Here is a 14,456-nt window from a genome sequence, read left to right on the forward strand (position 1 = left end):
TTTACTTTGATTTATTTGTTTCATCTCATATTTTCATTTACATTCCAAATTAGTTTTTTCATAAAATGTCATTAAAGTTTTTTTTTTTTTTTATTGTAGCCCATTAAATACAACACTGCTGCTCACATATGTTCTATTAAGTTGAAATTGCATTTTGTTTTTTGTTGCTCATCAGATGCTATGAGTGACTCTCTTTTGTAGCAACGTAACCCTAACCATTCTAAACTGATTTAACTTCTGATATTGTTGTCATAAAGAAGGATACAGATAAATAAGATTAAAAAAAATAAATAAATAAAAACGAGATAAAGCGTAAAGAAGAGCAGATGCATGCAGTATACTGACACTTCACTATACACATGACAGGCCACTAACTACCACTACCCATGTGTGTCACTTCACTTGGTAATTGTCTCAGCTTTTCAGAAGTTCTGAAGTTTTATTCATATGTTCTGGAGTTAACATGGGCTCTGTGTGGAGAATCATTCCCTTCATAGTACTTCTCATGCTCAAGATATTTCAAACCTCATTATTATTAATATATATATTTTTTCAATTTAAAATACATTTTGAACTATGGTAAAGAAAACACAGCCTGTAAAGCATGTAAATATATTAATCTAATCTATAATCAGTATACCTTACAGGCGCATGGCCTTCCAACTCAATATAGTACAATATTTTGGACATTTTATGATCATGTTCAATTTAAATGTTATATATAGTATTGAAAAAACTCTTACATATATTTATGCTTTATTAAATGTTAGGTGAGGATGCAGATGCAGGTGAATTACAGGAGGACATTCTTGAAATCAGTTTAGGTCAGTAAAAATGTATTTGTAAACTAAAATTAGCAAAGCTAACAGTATGCCAAAAACCTTTTATGCTTTATATTATTATACTGTATGAATCAAATGCCATATTATACATGTTTTTTTGTCAGTTCAATAAGATAAGATATAAGTTTCATTTATATATTCAGATTTACAAAGAGATTTGTTTGAAGGAGATTTGCTGGAGATCTAAGTCTTTCCTTTTAAAACAAAAATCTATTATACAAATCTCTACTGCCTTTTGTTTTAACTAGATTGTATTTACTATGCAATCTCATCATCGCTATTTTGATCATATCTTTAATGAATTCTTATCTGACAGCTACGAAGAAATTTAATATTAGATGAAAAAGCAAGATGGGAGTTTCCCATTCCATACAGTACATCCTCACAGATAGTTTAGGTGAGATTATTTTCTATTACAGCAAATGCAAAGTTAACAAACTAATTTCCAAGATGAGAAAATTCATTAAGCATCACTTGTTTAGATCTTAACGCCAAAGGAGTGATCCTTCAAGCATTTGAAATGTATTGCCTTAAGTCTTGTGTAGACTTCAAGCCCTATGAAGGAGAAAGCATCTAAATTTCTTTCACAAAATTGGATGGGTAAGCAAAATTTAGCCTGTCTGACATGTCAGAAAAGTTGAAATGTCACGTGGCTTATATGGTGACAGTTTTATGCCTTCTGCAGATGTGCACATTGATGGAGGAATTCTGGGAACTATAGCTCTTACTGTTGCCATTATTGCTGTGATCTACAGGCAGAACTAAACCATCATATTTTACATCTGAAAAACATTACTCTTTGATAAGCAAAGTATTTTATTAATTAACCATCTTACAATAAACATCTTTATTAACAATCTCATCCCTCTATTTTCCATATCCCTTTAAAAGAAACAAGGAAATGGGTCTAACAAGAGAAAAAAAAAAAAAAAAAAAACAACAACGACCAAAAATATATATTGTCAATCTCAAGAAGAGTGCTTAAGATGTGTTAAATTAACTTCAGATATTTTGTCAGAATTACTAAATAGTACGCAGAAGTTGATGTAATAGTTTTTTTATGTTTTGCAAAATAGAAGCAGAGCTAAAACTAATCAGCTTACAACCTAGGTAGGTGACCACTTTTTACATTACATGTAGAGAGACAGTGTTAAATAAAAGACAACAACAATCAGAGTAGAAAACTACAGATAATTGCTACATATATACAGCAGTACTTATATTGTTCTTTTAAAAACACAAACATTAACATTTATTATATATATATTTTTTATCTGTTTCTCACTGTTTGTTCCTAATTTTATACAGTAAATAAAAAGGGATGACAACAGCCTATACTTTGTTCCAAAGATGTCGACTTAACGTCTTTTAAAGTACAAGTACTTTTAGGTCTTCAGCAAACAGTTGCGCTCCCTCTCCTATTTTTGTTGCTTCTGTGGGTTCAGAGGTGGATCAATGTCCTATAATTTTTTACATGCTCCTTCTGCAATACACATTGGAAACAGAACATTTATTAAAGAAATTTCTTAAGAATTTTTATTGTCTTCTGTAGAGCTGCCTTTGAAGTTGTTTAATGGACACTGACTCTGTTATAGAAGTGAATATTGAACTGAACTGAATCAACATTTGAACTAAACTGGGCTAAATAACAACGAAAGTCGTCTTTTGTAGAGCTGCGATACAACTGGAATGGAAGTGCTTTTTTTCCGTTTATTACCATGGAGCTGCTTCGAAACAACCTGCATTATATCAAGCACTATATAAATAAATGTGGCTTGACAAAATAAAAAAATACAAAAATAAATAAAATAATAAAAAAAAAAAAAATTAAGGTATATTCAAACACATACCTTGTGTGCATTCATTTATATGGATCATTTATTTTGTGGTTGTTACTGTTCCTTGATCTTTTCCTGATTTCTGGTGGAAGGAAATCATAATTTTGTTTTTTAAATGTTTTTTTTTTTTTTGCTTAATTCAAATCATTTTAACACATTTTGAAATCAAGAGTTTCCCAGAACTTACCCCCAGAACTATTCTCAATATTTCATCTCGGACCTGAAGAAAAAAACAAGAAACATGTCAGTGTCCTGTGGAACTAATTAAACTAAAAAAAAAAACAAAAAAAAAACAATGTTTTGAAGTAAACACAGTGCATACCCTTTTTTCTGCAAAACATCCTGTCAACAAGATGAAGAAGCCCTGGAAGTATAAATGATACAGAGGAATCAGGTATAAATTATTAAATATATCTATTGTATTATTTAAAGTGTTATCATTTGCATAGAGAGACTGGTTAATACCTGCAGGGAGTTGACAATGGTGAATGAGTAATGCACTACGTATGTAATAAACTGTGTAAAGTCGTCCATCAGAAACACAAAAAGCCCCAGAATCCAAGTCCCCCCAAAAACTGGCGTGAGAAAGATAACCACTTTGATGATGCTTTTCATAGCTTCTTTGTCTCCCTTTTTGTTGCTCTCAGCTCCAGATGGCTTTAAAACAGTTGCAATGACCACCATCATGGAAAACAGGTTCACCAGAATAATGGTCCCGACTGGGAAGAGAAATGCGTGGATGGATCCCTGCATTGCTGACTTATAGGTAAGCCAGCACGTTTTGGAGCTGTAGTATGGAATGTCACTTGCTAGGTCGTAGTACACGTATGTAACAGCCACAGTCACTGTCGGACAAACGTAACCAATGGTGAATCCGAGGATCATGTACACCTTTTTCCCAGTGTGGCTGAAGACGAAAATGAGCTGGTGGACCAACATGATGCTCAGACACAGCATCCAAAAGAACATTGCAAGGAAGAAGTAATGCTTCGCCACCACCAAAACAAGGCACAAGGTTTCATTTAGGATTGATGGGAAGGAGGAAGCTAAGAAGCTGCAGTCGGCCAAAAGCAGACACAGAGAGATGTTGAGGAGAGCAGTGTGCCGGAAATGGGAGAGGTTGGATTTGACTACAGCGCTCCAGACCAAACACTCGATGATGATGTAGACGATAAGAGAGCATATGGAGACTCCCAGTCCGACATACGTGAGCTGATCTAGAAAAGGCATGCTTACTGCATGCTTAGACATGAGCATGGAGAAGGAGGTAAGATGGTTGCATTCACAGTAGGCAAGGTTCCCGGGGCCTTTAACGTATTCACAGCCCTCATTTGACCATCTTTGCTCAGTGACGTTCCAAAAAACGCAGGTCATCGTGGCCTTGCTGTCCACTTCATTTGGAAATGCCATTCTGATGTTCACCGACGGCTGAGTGTTGTTCTCAACTGTGCTGGATACGACTATGCTAGGAAACGATGCACCCTCGTAGCCCAGATTTGGCAGACGGTTGGCCAAGCTCTGCAATCCTACTGTTTTCACCATATCTGCTGTGGCATTCAGCTCAACGTCCACGTTGAAAACGGTTTTGTTGCAAGAGCTGCCGTTTCGGCAGATCTGAAGCTGAATGTTTGAGGAGTTGTAACCCTCACTAGCATTTATTCGGATGCTTTTCACAAGGCCTTCTACCGATGACAGATATTGTGAAGCCAGTGAACTGCTCTCTTCCTTGTCTCCCACTTCCCAGGTTACGTTCAACATGCTGCTAGCGGAGTCGATGAAATCCTATAAGAGAACAGATTTTTTCCTGTAACTGATAAGTGCAAATATGGTAAAGCATATGGCCATTTTGACAATGTTAGAGCCTGAGTTACATAGTGAAATTATATTGATGTAATATACTGTATGCATATATATATATATATATATATATATATATATATATATATATATATATATATATATATATATATATATAGATAGATATATACAGTGCCATGCGAAAGTATTCATACCGCTTCATTTTTTTCATGTTTTGTTATGTTGCTGCCTTTTGTTAAATTGCTTTAAATTACTTTTTTCCCCCACATCATTCTACACTCCATACACCTTAATGGCAAAGCAAAAAACAGGTTTTTAACATCTTTGCAAATTTATTCAAAATAAAAAACTTAAATGATTCCATTGCATAAGTATTCAAACCAATATCTGGGACCGTTGAAATTTATCTCAGGAGCATTCATATTGCTTGTAGATGTTACTACACTTCAAGTGAAGTTAACCTGTGGCAAATTCAATTGAATGAGTATGATTTGGAATGGCACACATATCTTAATAAAAGGTCTAACAGCTGAAAATGCATATCAGAGCAAAAACCAAGTCCTGAGGTCAAAAGAACTGCCTGTAGAGCTCAGAAACAGGTTTGCGTCAAGCCACACATCTGGGGAAGAGTTCAGAATAAAATCTGCTTCATTGAAGGTTCACGGAATCATGTAGCCTTTATTATCCATAATGGAAGATTACTGAAACAACTAGAATTCTTCCTAGTGCTGGCCTCCTGGCCAAACTGAGCAACTGATGGAGAAGGGCCTTATCTAGACTGGTGACCAAGATGCTAATGCTCACTCTAGTTGAGCTCCATGATCATATATGCAGATGGGAGAAACCAACAGAATGACAAACATCACTGCAGCAGCAACACTCCACCGATCTGGGCTTTATGTCGGTGTGGCCAGACTCAATCTTCTCCTCAGTGAAGAGAAACAAAAAACAACTTGGAATTTGCAAAAAAAGAATATGGTTTGAGGTTCATCAAAAATAGATAGCCTTAGTCCAGAGCATTCAGAAGCTCAGACTAGGCAGAAGGTTCACCTTCCAACAAGACAATGACCCTAAGCACACAGCAAGAGTGGCTTATAGACAACTCTGTGGATGTCCTTGAGTGGCCCAGCCACAGCCTGGCCTTGAACCCAGTCAAATATTTCTGGAGAAACCTGAAAATGTGCATCTCCCCCCATCCAACCTGACAGAGCTTAACAGGTGAAGAGGTGAGGAGAAGAACGGCAGATAATTGCCAAATGCTGATGAGTAAAGTGTGATGGAAATATTTTATGTAACGGCCTCAGAAGGAGTCAAAGGGGTATGTTCATACATCCTTCTGTTCAGGAAGTCTCTCTTGGTTATTGTGACCAATGGGCTCCCGAGACCACCGCAAAGACAGTGGTAGTGTTGGAAGACTATAGAGATGTCCTCGGGCTGAGGTGTGTGACTGAGGTAGTAACAACTGTAGTTGTTTGAGTTGTCCGTGGTGAAGTCAGATTAATATTGCGAATTTCCAAGACAAAAGCTTGTCGCATCATACGCAAAAAGACTTGAGGCTGTTAAGGTGCTTCAGCTAAGTAATGAGTTAAGGGTTTGAATACTCATGCAAAGTATTTATTTCAGCTTTTTATTTTTAATAAATTTACAAGTTCTGTTTTTGCATTGTGATTATGGTGTATGGAGTGTAGAAAAAAGTAATTTAAAGCAGTATTTTCACAATGCACTGTATATAAATATATAAAAACTTGAATTTAAAAAAAATTATTTGAGTTATTTCATTATATATAATACATAATACTAATAAATAATGTATGAATGTTTGTGTGTGTGTGTATGTATCAAAAGTGAGTGAAGTAGTTGAAATGCTTACTGCAAGAAGGTTCTCGCCTAGTGCCATGTTTACTGATGCCTTGTTCATAGTTTCGAAAACAGAAACAGCAGTCTTGACGTCACCAAAAGTGTTCTCATCGTCTTCAGCTGTGTTATTTTTCAAGCTCTGAAAGATAAACTGAGCGCCTTCTTGTGTTGCTCCAAGTCCTTTTTCAAAATCCTGGAGAGAGATAAAAATGAGACATTTCCACATTAAAGGCACAGTTCAGATGCCATAGTAATGTCTTCAACTCAATACCTCAATATCAGTCACCTCTTCTAAATGTGCATACCTTTGCTTGCGAAGCTACACTATTCAGGACTACTTTAACACAAAGAGAGAGTTCTTCCCCCCATGTTTTTCCAGTGCATTTGCGTTTCATTAAGCCCTGTCTCCCTGTTGCAGTACAATCTATAATGGCTGTTTCATTATTCTTTGTTTTTGGCCATTTTCTCCCTTGAATTTCTTCCTCTGCACAAAACAGGTCACTGGCTGTAAAAACAAACAAACACACAAACAAACAAACAAATGAATCATCCAAACATTAGATTTTTACTTTACCAGTCACCAAGGGGTTTTGTACAATGGTATTCTTTTGCAATAGCAGAGCATGATTTTCAGTACTTACGGTAAATGATTGGTACTCTTATTGTGTGATTTCGCAGCTGATTCAAAGAGTTCTCTAAAGTGCAGCTGGCCTCAAGTGAACTTGGTTTGCCTTCTGCCTGACAATCAACAGTGAAATCTGCTGTATATTTGATTATTCCATTGTTCTCGCAAAAAAAAAAAAAAAAAAAAGAGAGAGAGAGAGAATTTTACACATTTTAATAATGCTTGACTTAGAACAGGTTTACATTTGCAATACTTGGTAAATTGCTCAATTACAAAAACTGTCAATTATATATGTTTATATAAAAATAATATAAATGTTATGTGACTTGCAGACTCAGTTGATTATTTGCTTTATAAAGATAATGGTAGCACTTTATTTTACAGTCCTGTTCCTCATGTACATACTATGTACTTATTTTAGTAATTACAATAACTATGTAATAACTAGGTACTAACCCTGAACCTACCCCTAAACCTAACCCTACCCCATGTACTTACCTTGTATTACCATAACGTTCTTAGATAAATACATTGTAAGTACACTATAAGTACATGTAAGTACACGTACTGTAAAATAAAGTGCAGCCAAGATAATAAGTAGTTGTATTTTTGTTTAATGTAAAGTGAGGTTTATAAGATATTTTTTTAATTATATTTTTTAAGTGGTGGTTTTTGGTCAGGATTAGTTTTAGCATGGCTTTGTAGGTTTCAGTGCTGTTTTCGATGGAACATAAGATGCTAACTTTGGTGGATGATGATGCAGAACAATCTGCAGTTTGTGGATTGCTTGTCACATTAATGACCTCTGGCAGAAGTGCAATTTGAATGGGTGCCATGGCCATGTGAGCTATGTTCCCAGCGACGAAAAGGCAGATGTATGTTCCTGGAATATAAAGAAAATGATAATTGAGAACAAAAGGTCACAGTATCATAAATGGCATCACGCTTCACTCATATATATGATTACATTCAACACACCTGACCAGAATCCATTTGTCTTTAGAAGAGTGACTGTTGAGAGTTCTGTACAAGTATCTGACAGCTGTACTTCACTCCCTGGTCCCAGAGTCAATGTCGCTTCATCATCTCTGGACATCTGCCACACGCACTTGCTCATAGCCTCTATACTGGTACAGTTCAGCTGTTGTCTTGAATTGTAACACACTTTTCCTGTAGGTGCCTCCATGTATACCATGCCTGCAAATAAAAAAATAAAATACTGTTAGTAAAAAGATGGGTAGGAATGGCTGGATAGATCAAACATATTGACCAAAAATATTGGTGTGGTTGCAGTGTTTTACCTAGTGACTTAACACTGAGACTGTAAATGGTTCGATTTGTCAACAGCGTAGAAATTATGCTTTGAACTTTGAGGGTGGAAAACACAGAACTAAGAGAGACTGTGAAATTGTGAGCGTATGTACTTATGCCTGTGTAACTGTGTGACAAAAGAGAAGAAACATGAAGATCTTGGTTACAAATCATTGTAAATCTTATCAAATAAATAAACAACAAAAAAGTATTTCAAGTCTTTATTTTTTACTTTATTTACATTCAGATGGTCAAATAAAAATCTAAGATAAAAATGATAAGGAGAATATCTTACAGGCTGCCTTGCATGGTCAATGAGTTGAAGGCATTTAGCACATTAAAAGCATTCAGCAGCTGAAAAGCAAATGTGTTAAGATGATGAGTAAGGGTTTTGTTATAACTGAATAAATAACCGCTCTGTAATTTTAGTTACGTTTTTTTTTTTCAGTTCAATAATACTATATTTCTTTATTAAGTGGCTCTCTCGAATAAGTGAATCTGTTTAATTAATAGTGCCACCTAGTGGTCTGCTCATCACTTAAAGGGTTAGTTCACCCAAAAATTAACATTATGTCATTAATGACTCACCCTAATGTCGTTCTGAACCCGTAAGACCTCTGTTCATCGCTGATGTACGACGCTGCTGATGTGTTTTCTGGTGCGCCCAATAACAAAGATAACACATCAGCAGCATCATACGTCAGCGGCGTCACTGCACCCACAAATGAGCCGGAAGAGAAGACAATGCTGAATAAAGTTGTAATTTTTATAAATGTATAATTCCATGGTTTGTAAATTTATAATTGTAAATTTTTGGACCAAAATGTATTTTTGCTGCTTCAATAAATTCTAACTGACCCTCTGATGTCCCATGGACTACTTTGATGATGTTTTTAACATTTCTGGACATGGACAGTATACCGTACATACATTTTCAATGGAGGGTCAGAAAGCTCTCAGACTAAATTTAAAATATCTTAAACTGTGTTCCGAAGATGAACGGAGGTCTTACAGGTAAGGAACGACATGAGGGTGAGTCATTAATGACATAATTTAAATTTTTGGGTGAACTAACCCTTTAAGACCCGCGCAGCCTGTAGCACGATAACGTAGCTGGACTTTTGCCTTGTCCAAATACAAACACTTGCAGTCTTGCCCACTTGAGAGCGTGTGCGCGCTACAGGAAGTAAGTGTGCAAGACTGTCCAGATCTTAAAAACGCCAAAGCGCAGTGCCCTTGACGCACACTAAATCCACACAATCTCGAATACCACTCCAGAGCGGTATTCAAGGCTTAGTGTATCCCATCATGCATCATGCTGTGGAAATAAACTGCGAGACTTTTTGGCAAGATCGCGAGAGGTCACGGAAACCTTTCCAATGTAAGTTAAAGGTGCTGTATGTACGATTGACACTGAGTGGTTGAACTAGGTATTGCAGTCCAAATTCAAAATATTGGAGAGGGTTTTTTTCACCCGGCCCCTTCTCCATAGACTTGACGCACACACAGGTTGCCAGATTGACGACACAAACAGGAACGAGCGCACTTGATGATGAACGAAACGAAATACGCTGTGTTTTCCGCCAACTGGCAACCCGGGGTACCGAAATACAATTGGGTAAACTGGCAGTGTGCGTGTTTCACAAAACAAATACCGACATTCCGGCCCAGAACGCACATTTTCAAAGGAGAATAACTGACTGTAGCATTGTTTTTTCAGATAAACTAGTATGTTAACTTACCATGTATCTTAAATATCTGCAAACATTTTATGTTTTTTTTTATGATTTAGTAGAGTCAAAATCTTACATACAGCACATTTAAATATTAATAATAATTAGATATTACATATAATTTGGTAGTAAAACAAAGTGCTGCACGTTTTGTTGATGCAAAGTTGAGTAGTCTGTATTTATTTTGTACATCATTTGCAACTGCTATTTATCACTTAATTAGAAGCACCAGAAATTAAAGTGTGTCCCATCAGGTAATGAAAAGTTGTACACACACTTGTGGTCTTCATCACTTGAACACTTGGGCCAAACACAGGAAATATGTCATATAAGTAGTCAAGTGATTAAGTGCAAAGACCACAAGTGTGGGTATTTGGACAAGGCATTAGTTTTTTTTTTTTTTTTTTACAAACCTATTGCAAATGTTTTCACGAAAGAGTATCTTTTAAATATTATATACAAATAATTAAACACTATTAAAAATAAAATGTGTTTTTTTTTTCATATGCTTATGAAGTGCTTTTTTTGAGCAGAGCTAGGCAGAGTAAGTGGGGGAAGGTAAGAAGAACGAATCCAAGGGCCCAACAAGAGAGGGGGGCCCCTAACGCGATATCTGAGTTCAAAACTGTATGATGTAGCCAAGCCTCGTTTGCTGAAATCACGTGATGCTACAAACTCCAAACCACTGATTCAAAATAAAAGATTTGTAAATGTTTTGTGGCTTCAGGAGATAGGTAGAATTATAAACTAATTTAATCACAAATCAATATTTAATGTATATTAATGTATATTTAATGTATATGGCTGTTCAATAATTGTTATAACGTACAGTCAGTGTGTCAGTCTTTATCGCAAAATGGGGGTTTATTTGGCTATAATCACCGACTGACTGTACATTATCACTTACATTTTTAATTATACTATGCATTTCTGCAGCTGCTTACAGATAGGCTACTGCATTTTAGAATGAGTAATCATTTACCAAATAAGGTGATGCACACCTACCAGTGTTTGGACGTCTGGGGAGCTCCCAGTGAGTACACCAATAAGTGAAACTATAAGGTTCACAGAGGGAAACAATCATAAATAACGTCCAGAATTGCACGTGATGCCTGACTTTTACTTCAATTTGATATATTTTTACAACTTACCATTCACTTTTGGCAGACACAGAGGTGTGTAGTATGAAACATTTGCCACACATTTGTCCACATTGCAGCATTTATTTACATTGTCACACACAAGATTACTCCAAACATAGTCTGGTCCACACCAGCATGTTGAATTTTGGCCAATTATCTCACACTCTATAACAACATACATAATCATAAAGATGTATCATATTTATGCTGTTTTAATATGTAATCTGTCATTATTTTTTAATGTTTATTAATGTTAAAACTAAATGTTTTTATATACATATATATTTGACCTATCGGTAAGTCCCTCCCCTTGAACGCAGATGAGCCAATGACAGTCGAGCATCAGTTGCACGGGGAGCCGAACTCGGACATCTTTTGGTTTCAGCGCCATTGAGAAACATTGGAAGATCAGAAGCGCTCAACGGTTTGATGTTTATGCTACAAAAATGGAAAAACGATGTGCTTGTGGTACTTGTAACACTGATTCCATTAATGCCATCTTGTGCTACAGCAAAGTATATCTGGCTAAAACTAGCTAACATTAAAGTTAGTGAGTCCATTATATGTTGTTACAAAACTAAATAGCGACGTATTCTCACATCATGTACAGTGTAGGTCAAAAACACATAAACGAAGGCCTACATTTCAGGGCCTCTCCATATTAAGCTGGTTAAATGTACATTAATTTAATCGTACCCTACGATACATGAACAGTGTTGATCCGGGGTCTTGTCATCTGCGATCGTGATGACCTATGAGACCTATCCCGCTTGCACTGTGATCTGTAAACCCTCGCTTCGAGTTACCCACCATATTTATTTTAAAATATTTTATATATCCCTCCATGGAATATTTAATTCCCACTTGAATGGTGGCCCTTCTGTGTCCAAAATTGTGCATAACATCGTGGGACAAGGTTTTCACACTGACAGCTGTCACTGTAAGAGTGAGCAACTCCTTTGTTTGTCCGAGGGAGCAACAGTAACCAAGGGGGCGGGGCTTACCGGTAGGTCAATTGTGAATTTAAACAATTAAATCAACATCAGAAAGAAAAACCTATTACTCGAATCATGGTATGTTTAACTTACCTGCTGCTATTTCAGCATCTGTGATAGTTACCCCTGTTGTATCCAGAAGAGTCCCTATAAGTCCAGGCAGATGGACTGCAACATTTAATGTTTTATTCCCCTCAATCATGATCTCTGCCCATTGGGTCACCTCTGCGGAAGCTGAAAACATACACATTGTAAAATTATAAATTTGCTGCATGTTTTATTTGTGTGTGATATAACTACATAGTGGATTTTAAAACTAGATTTTGGAAAGGACAGTGTCTAGTCAAATTTACTTAAAACTTACCCACATATGAAGTCTGTTAGGTAACAGAAGAAGAAAACAGTCAGTACTTTTGTTTTTTTAGTCAAATGATAACGTCTAACAAAGAGAATGGGATTCTTACATTATGTATTAGAAAACACATAAAATACTGTTAATATTAACATTTAAATGAATTTGAAGCATAAAGGTGATGACTAGTGTTAAATTAATTCAATGGCATGATCATCAGTCAGAGCAGTAGTAGTACAGTATGTGGCAGTCAGGCTATTACTATTCATGATCTATAATTATTCAGGATAAAATCTTATATATATATTGCCTTTATGAACTTACTTGGCTAAAAATGAATAGCGCAGCAAAAAGCAGCATTCCTGCACCAGACAGTGTCTTGATCCTAAGGAGATTGCATTGAATTTTTAAAAAGACAGTCACAAACGTAGGTCTTTAAGTGAAACCTTTCTCTGAACTTAAGTGAAATTGTTAAATCTAATTATTTTTATATTATAATACTATAAAGTGGGATATGCCATCTCTCAATTTATTAAACCTCATCAAACCATGGAACTACAAAAAACTTTGCCAAAGCTAGATGCTGCCTTTCAAAACACCGGCTAAATAAATTCATATGGAAACATGTTATTTTTTTTTTTTTTTTTCAATAATTGCCATAAACTGAACATATAAGATATAACATATTAAGAAACAAAATTATGAAACATTGTTTGAAGATCAAATATAATCATAAAAATTCACAATGAGTTTTAAAATGGTTTGGTGAACATATTCTGTGAACACCAAATTATACACATACTGTAGGATAATAGTATATATGTATTTTAAGATGAAACTTTAAAGATTTTTTAAAATAAGAACCTTAATAATCTTATTTGACCGCTTTTCTACAAAAATATTAACCAAAGACAAGCATACTGACCTTACAATCTGCATTTTAAAAGAGAGGATCAACAAGTTTTAGGCTATGTTATCTGTCATAACAACATGTTCCCTGTGAACCAGTTTCCAAAGTGAAAGGTGGTGCTGAATGAGAATTAAGGAAAGTTGACGAATGCAGCGGGGCAGGCAAAAGCTAATTTACAAAGCCCTCTCTCACATTTGCATTTCACATTCCCCAAGTCCATAGGCCACCTGGAAGTTAACACACAATAGTCATGGCTTCAGACTTTCCATTGAAATTTGGCTAACAAATGTAGCTCAGAGCTGCATGCTTTGTCCAACTATGTTTGGTTAGATTGTCCTTTGTGGCTGATTTAGATAAATCATTTTCATTTTTAAATCTTGCTGTACTTTTAGATATAAGACTTTTAGACTTAAGAAGTTCTGCTGTTTTTGAATGTTGAATGGCCTATGTACGAATTTGTTTCATTTCAAGCTTCTAAACTGTGTTATAGATAAAGCTATTCAAATGAACTTTCGGTTTATTGACAATAAACTCAAAGTGCCCATTTCAGCCAACTGAAGTAAAATCTTACTTCCAGTCTGAAAGATTGTATTTGCTCTCAAATTAAATGGAAATAATATCCTCAGATTTTAATCTTATTATGTCTTGTTTCATTTGTTGTTTTAAACCTCAAGTGATGTGGTTATGTTTCCCTGTTATGTTCCCTGTTATGGTGACCACTACCGCATCCAGCTCATCTAACCCACATATGACAATGGAAATATGTGGTAACATACCATGTTTATTCAGCATGAGGTGAAATCACTGAGCCTCATTATTTGGTTGTTGTGGAGAACATGAATATGGACAGTTGCATAATGTTATGGTAATGTAATGAAAAGACAGAATAAAAGTGTATAATGATTATAACATACACTTTATAACTGTTAAAGTGTATGGTTTTTATTGCACACAATACAAATTTAAATCTAGTTTATTCCCACACAACATAAAATATTATGAGTTTAAGTACAACTATACAGATTCAAAAGAT

At 35.5% G+C, this 14,456-nt stretch overlaps 2 protein-coding genes across 2 annotated transcripts; both read right to left on the reverse strand.

Moving 5' to 3' along the window:
• Window positions 1–1,638: 1,638 nt before the first annotated feature.
• Window positions 1,639–7,138, reverse strand: LOC122141106 (adhesion G-protein coupled receptor F3-like). The gene is made up of 8 exons (XM_042747252.1): window positions 6,997–7,138; window positions 6,661–6,860; window positions 6,369–6,548; window positions 3,146–4,462; window positions 3,003–3,044; window positions 2,868–2,900; window positions 2,693–2,762; window positions 1,639–2,325 (listed from the first exon to the last, which is right to left on the reverse strand). Exons 2-7 carry the CDS (start codon window positions 6,748–6,750, stop codon window positions 2,721–2,723), a joined length of 1,704 nt encoding a protein of 567 aa, XP_042603186.1. The 5' UTR covers window positions 6,751–6,860; window positions 6,997–7,138; the 3' UTR covers window positions 1,639–2,325; window positions 2,693–2,720.
• A 159-nt stretch (window positions 7,139–7,297) lies between these two features.
• Window positions 7,298–13,896, reverse strand: LOC109112716. The gene is made up of 11 exons (XM_042746533.1): window positions 13,439–13,896; window positions 12,838–12,898; window positions 12,526–12,538; window positions 12,255–12,395; window positions 11,176–11,331; window positions 11,030–11,079; window positions 8,587–8,645; window positions 8,282–8,418; window positions 7,959–8,177; window positions 7,549–7,863; window positions 7,298–7,329 (listed from the first exon to the last, which is right to left on the reverse strand). The coding sequence occupies exons 1-11, from the start codon at window positions 13,450–13,452 to the stop codon at window positions 7,298–7,300; spliced, it is 1,197 nt and encodes a 398-aa protein (XP_042602467.1). The 5' UTR covers window positions 13,453–13,896.
• Window positions 13,897–14,456: the final 560 nt, after the last annotated feature.

The sequence above is a fragment of the Cyprinus carpio genome, chromosome B20, assembly GCF_018340385.1.
Source record: "Cyprinus carpio isolate SPL01 chromosome B20, ASM1834038v1, whole genome shotgun sequence".
NCBI classification, from domain to species: domain Eukaryota; kingdom Metazoa; phylum Chordata; class Actinopteri; order Cypriniformes; family Cyprinidae; genus Cyprinus; species Cyprinus carpio.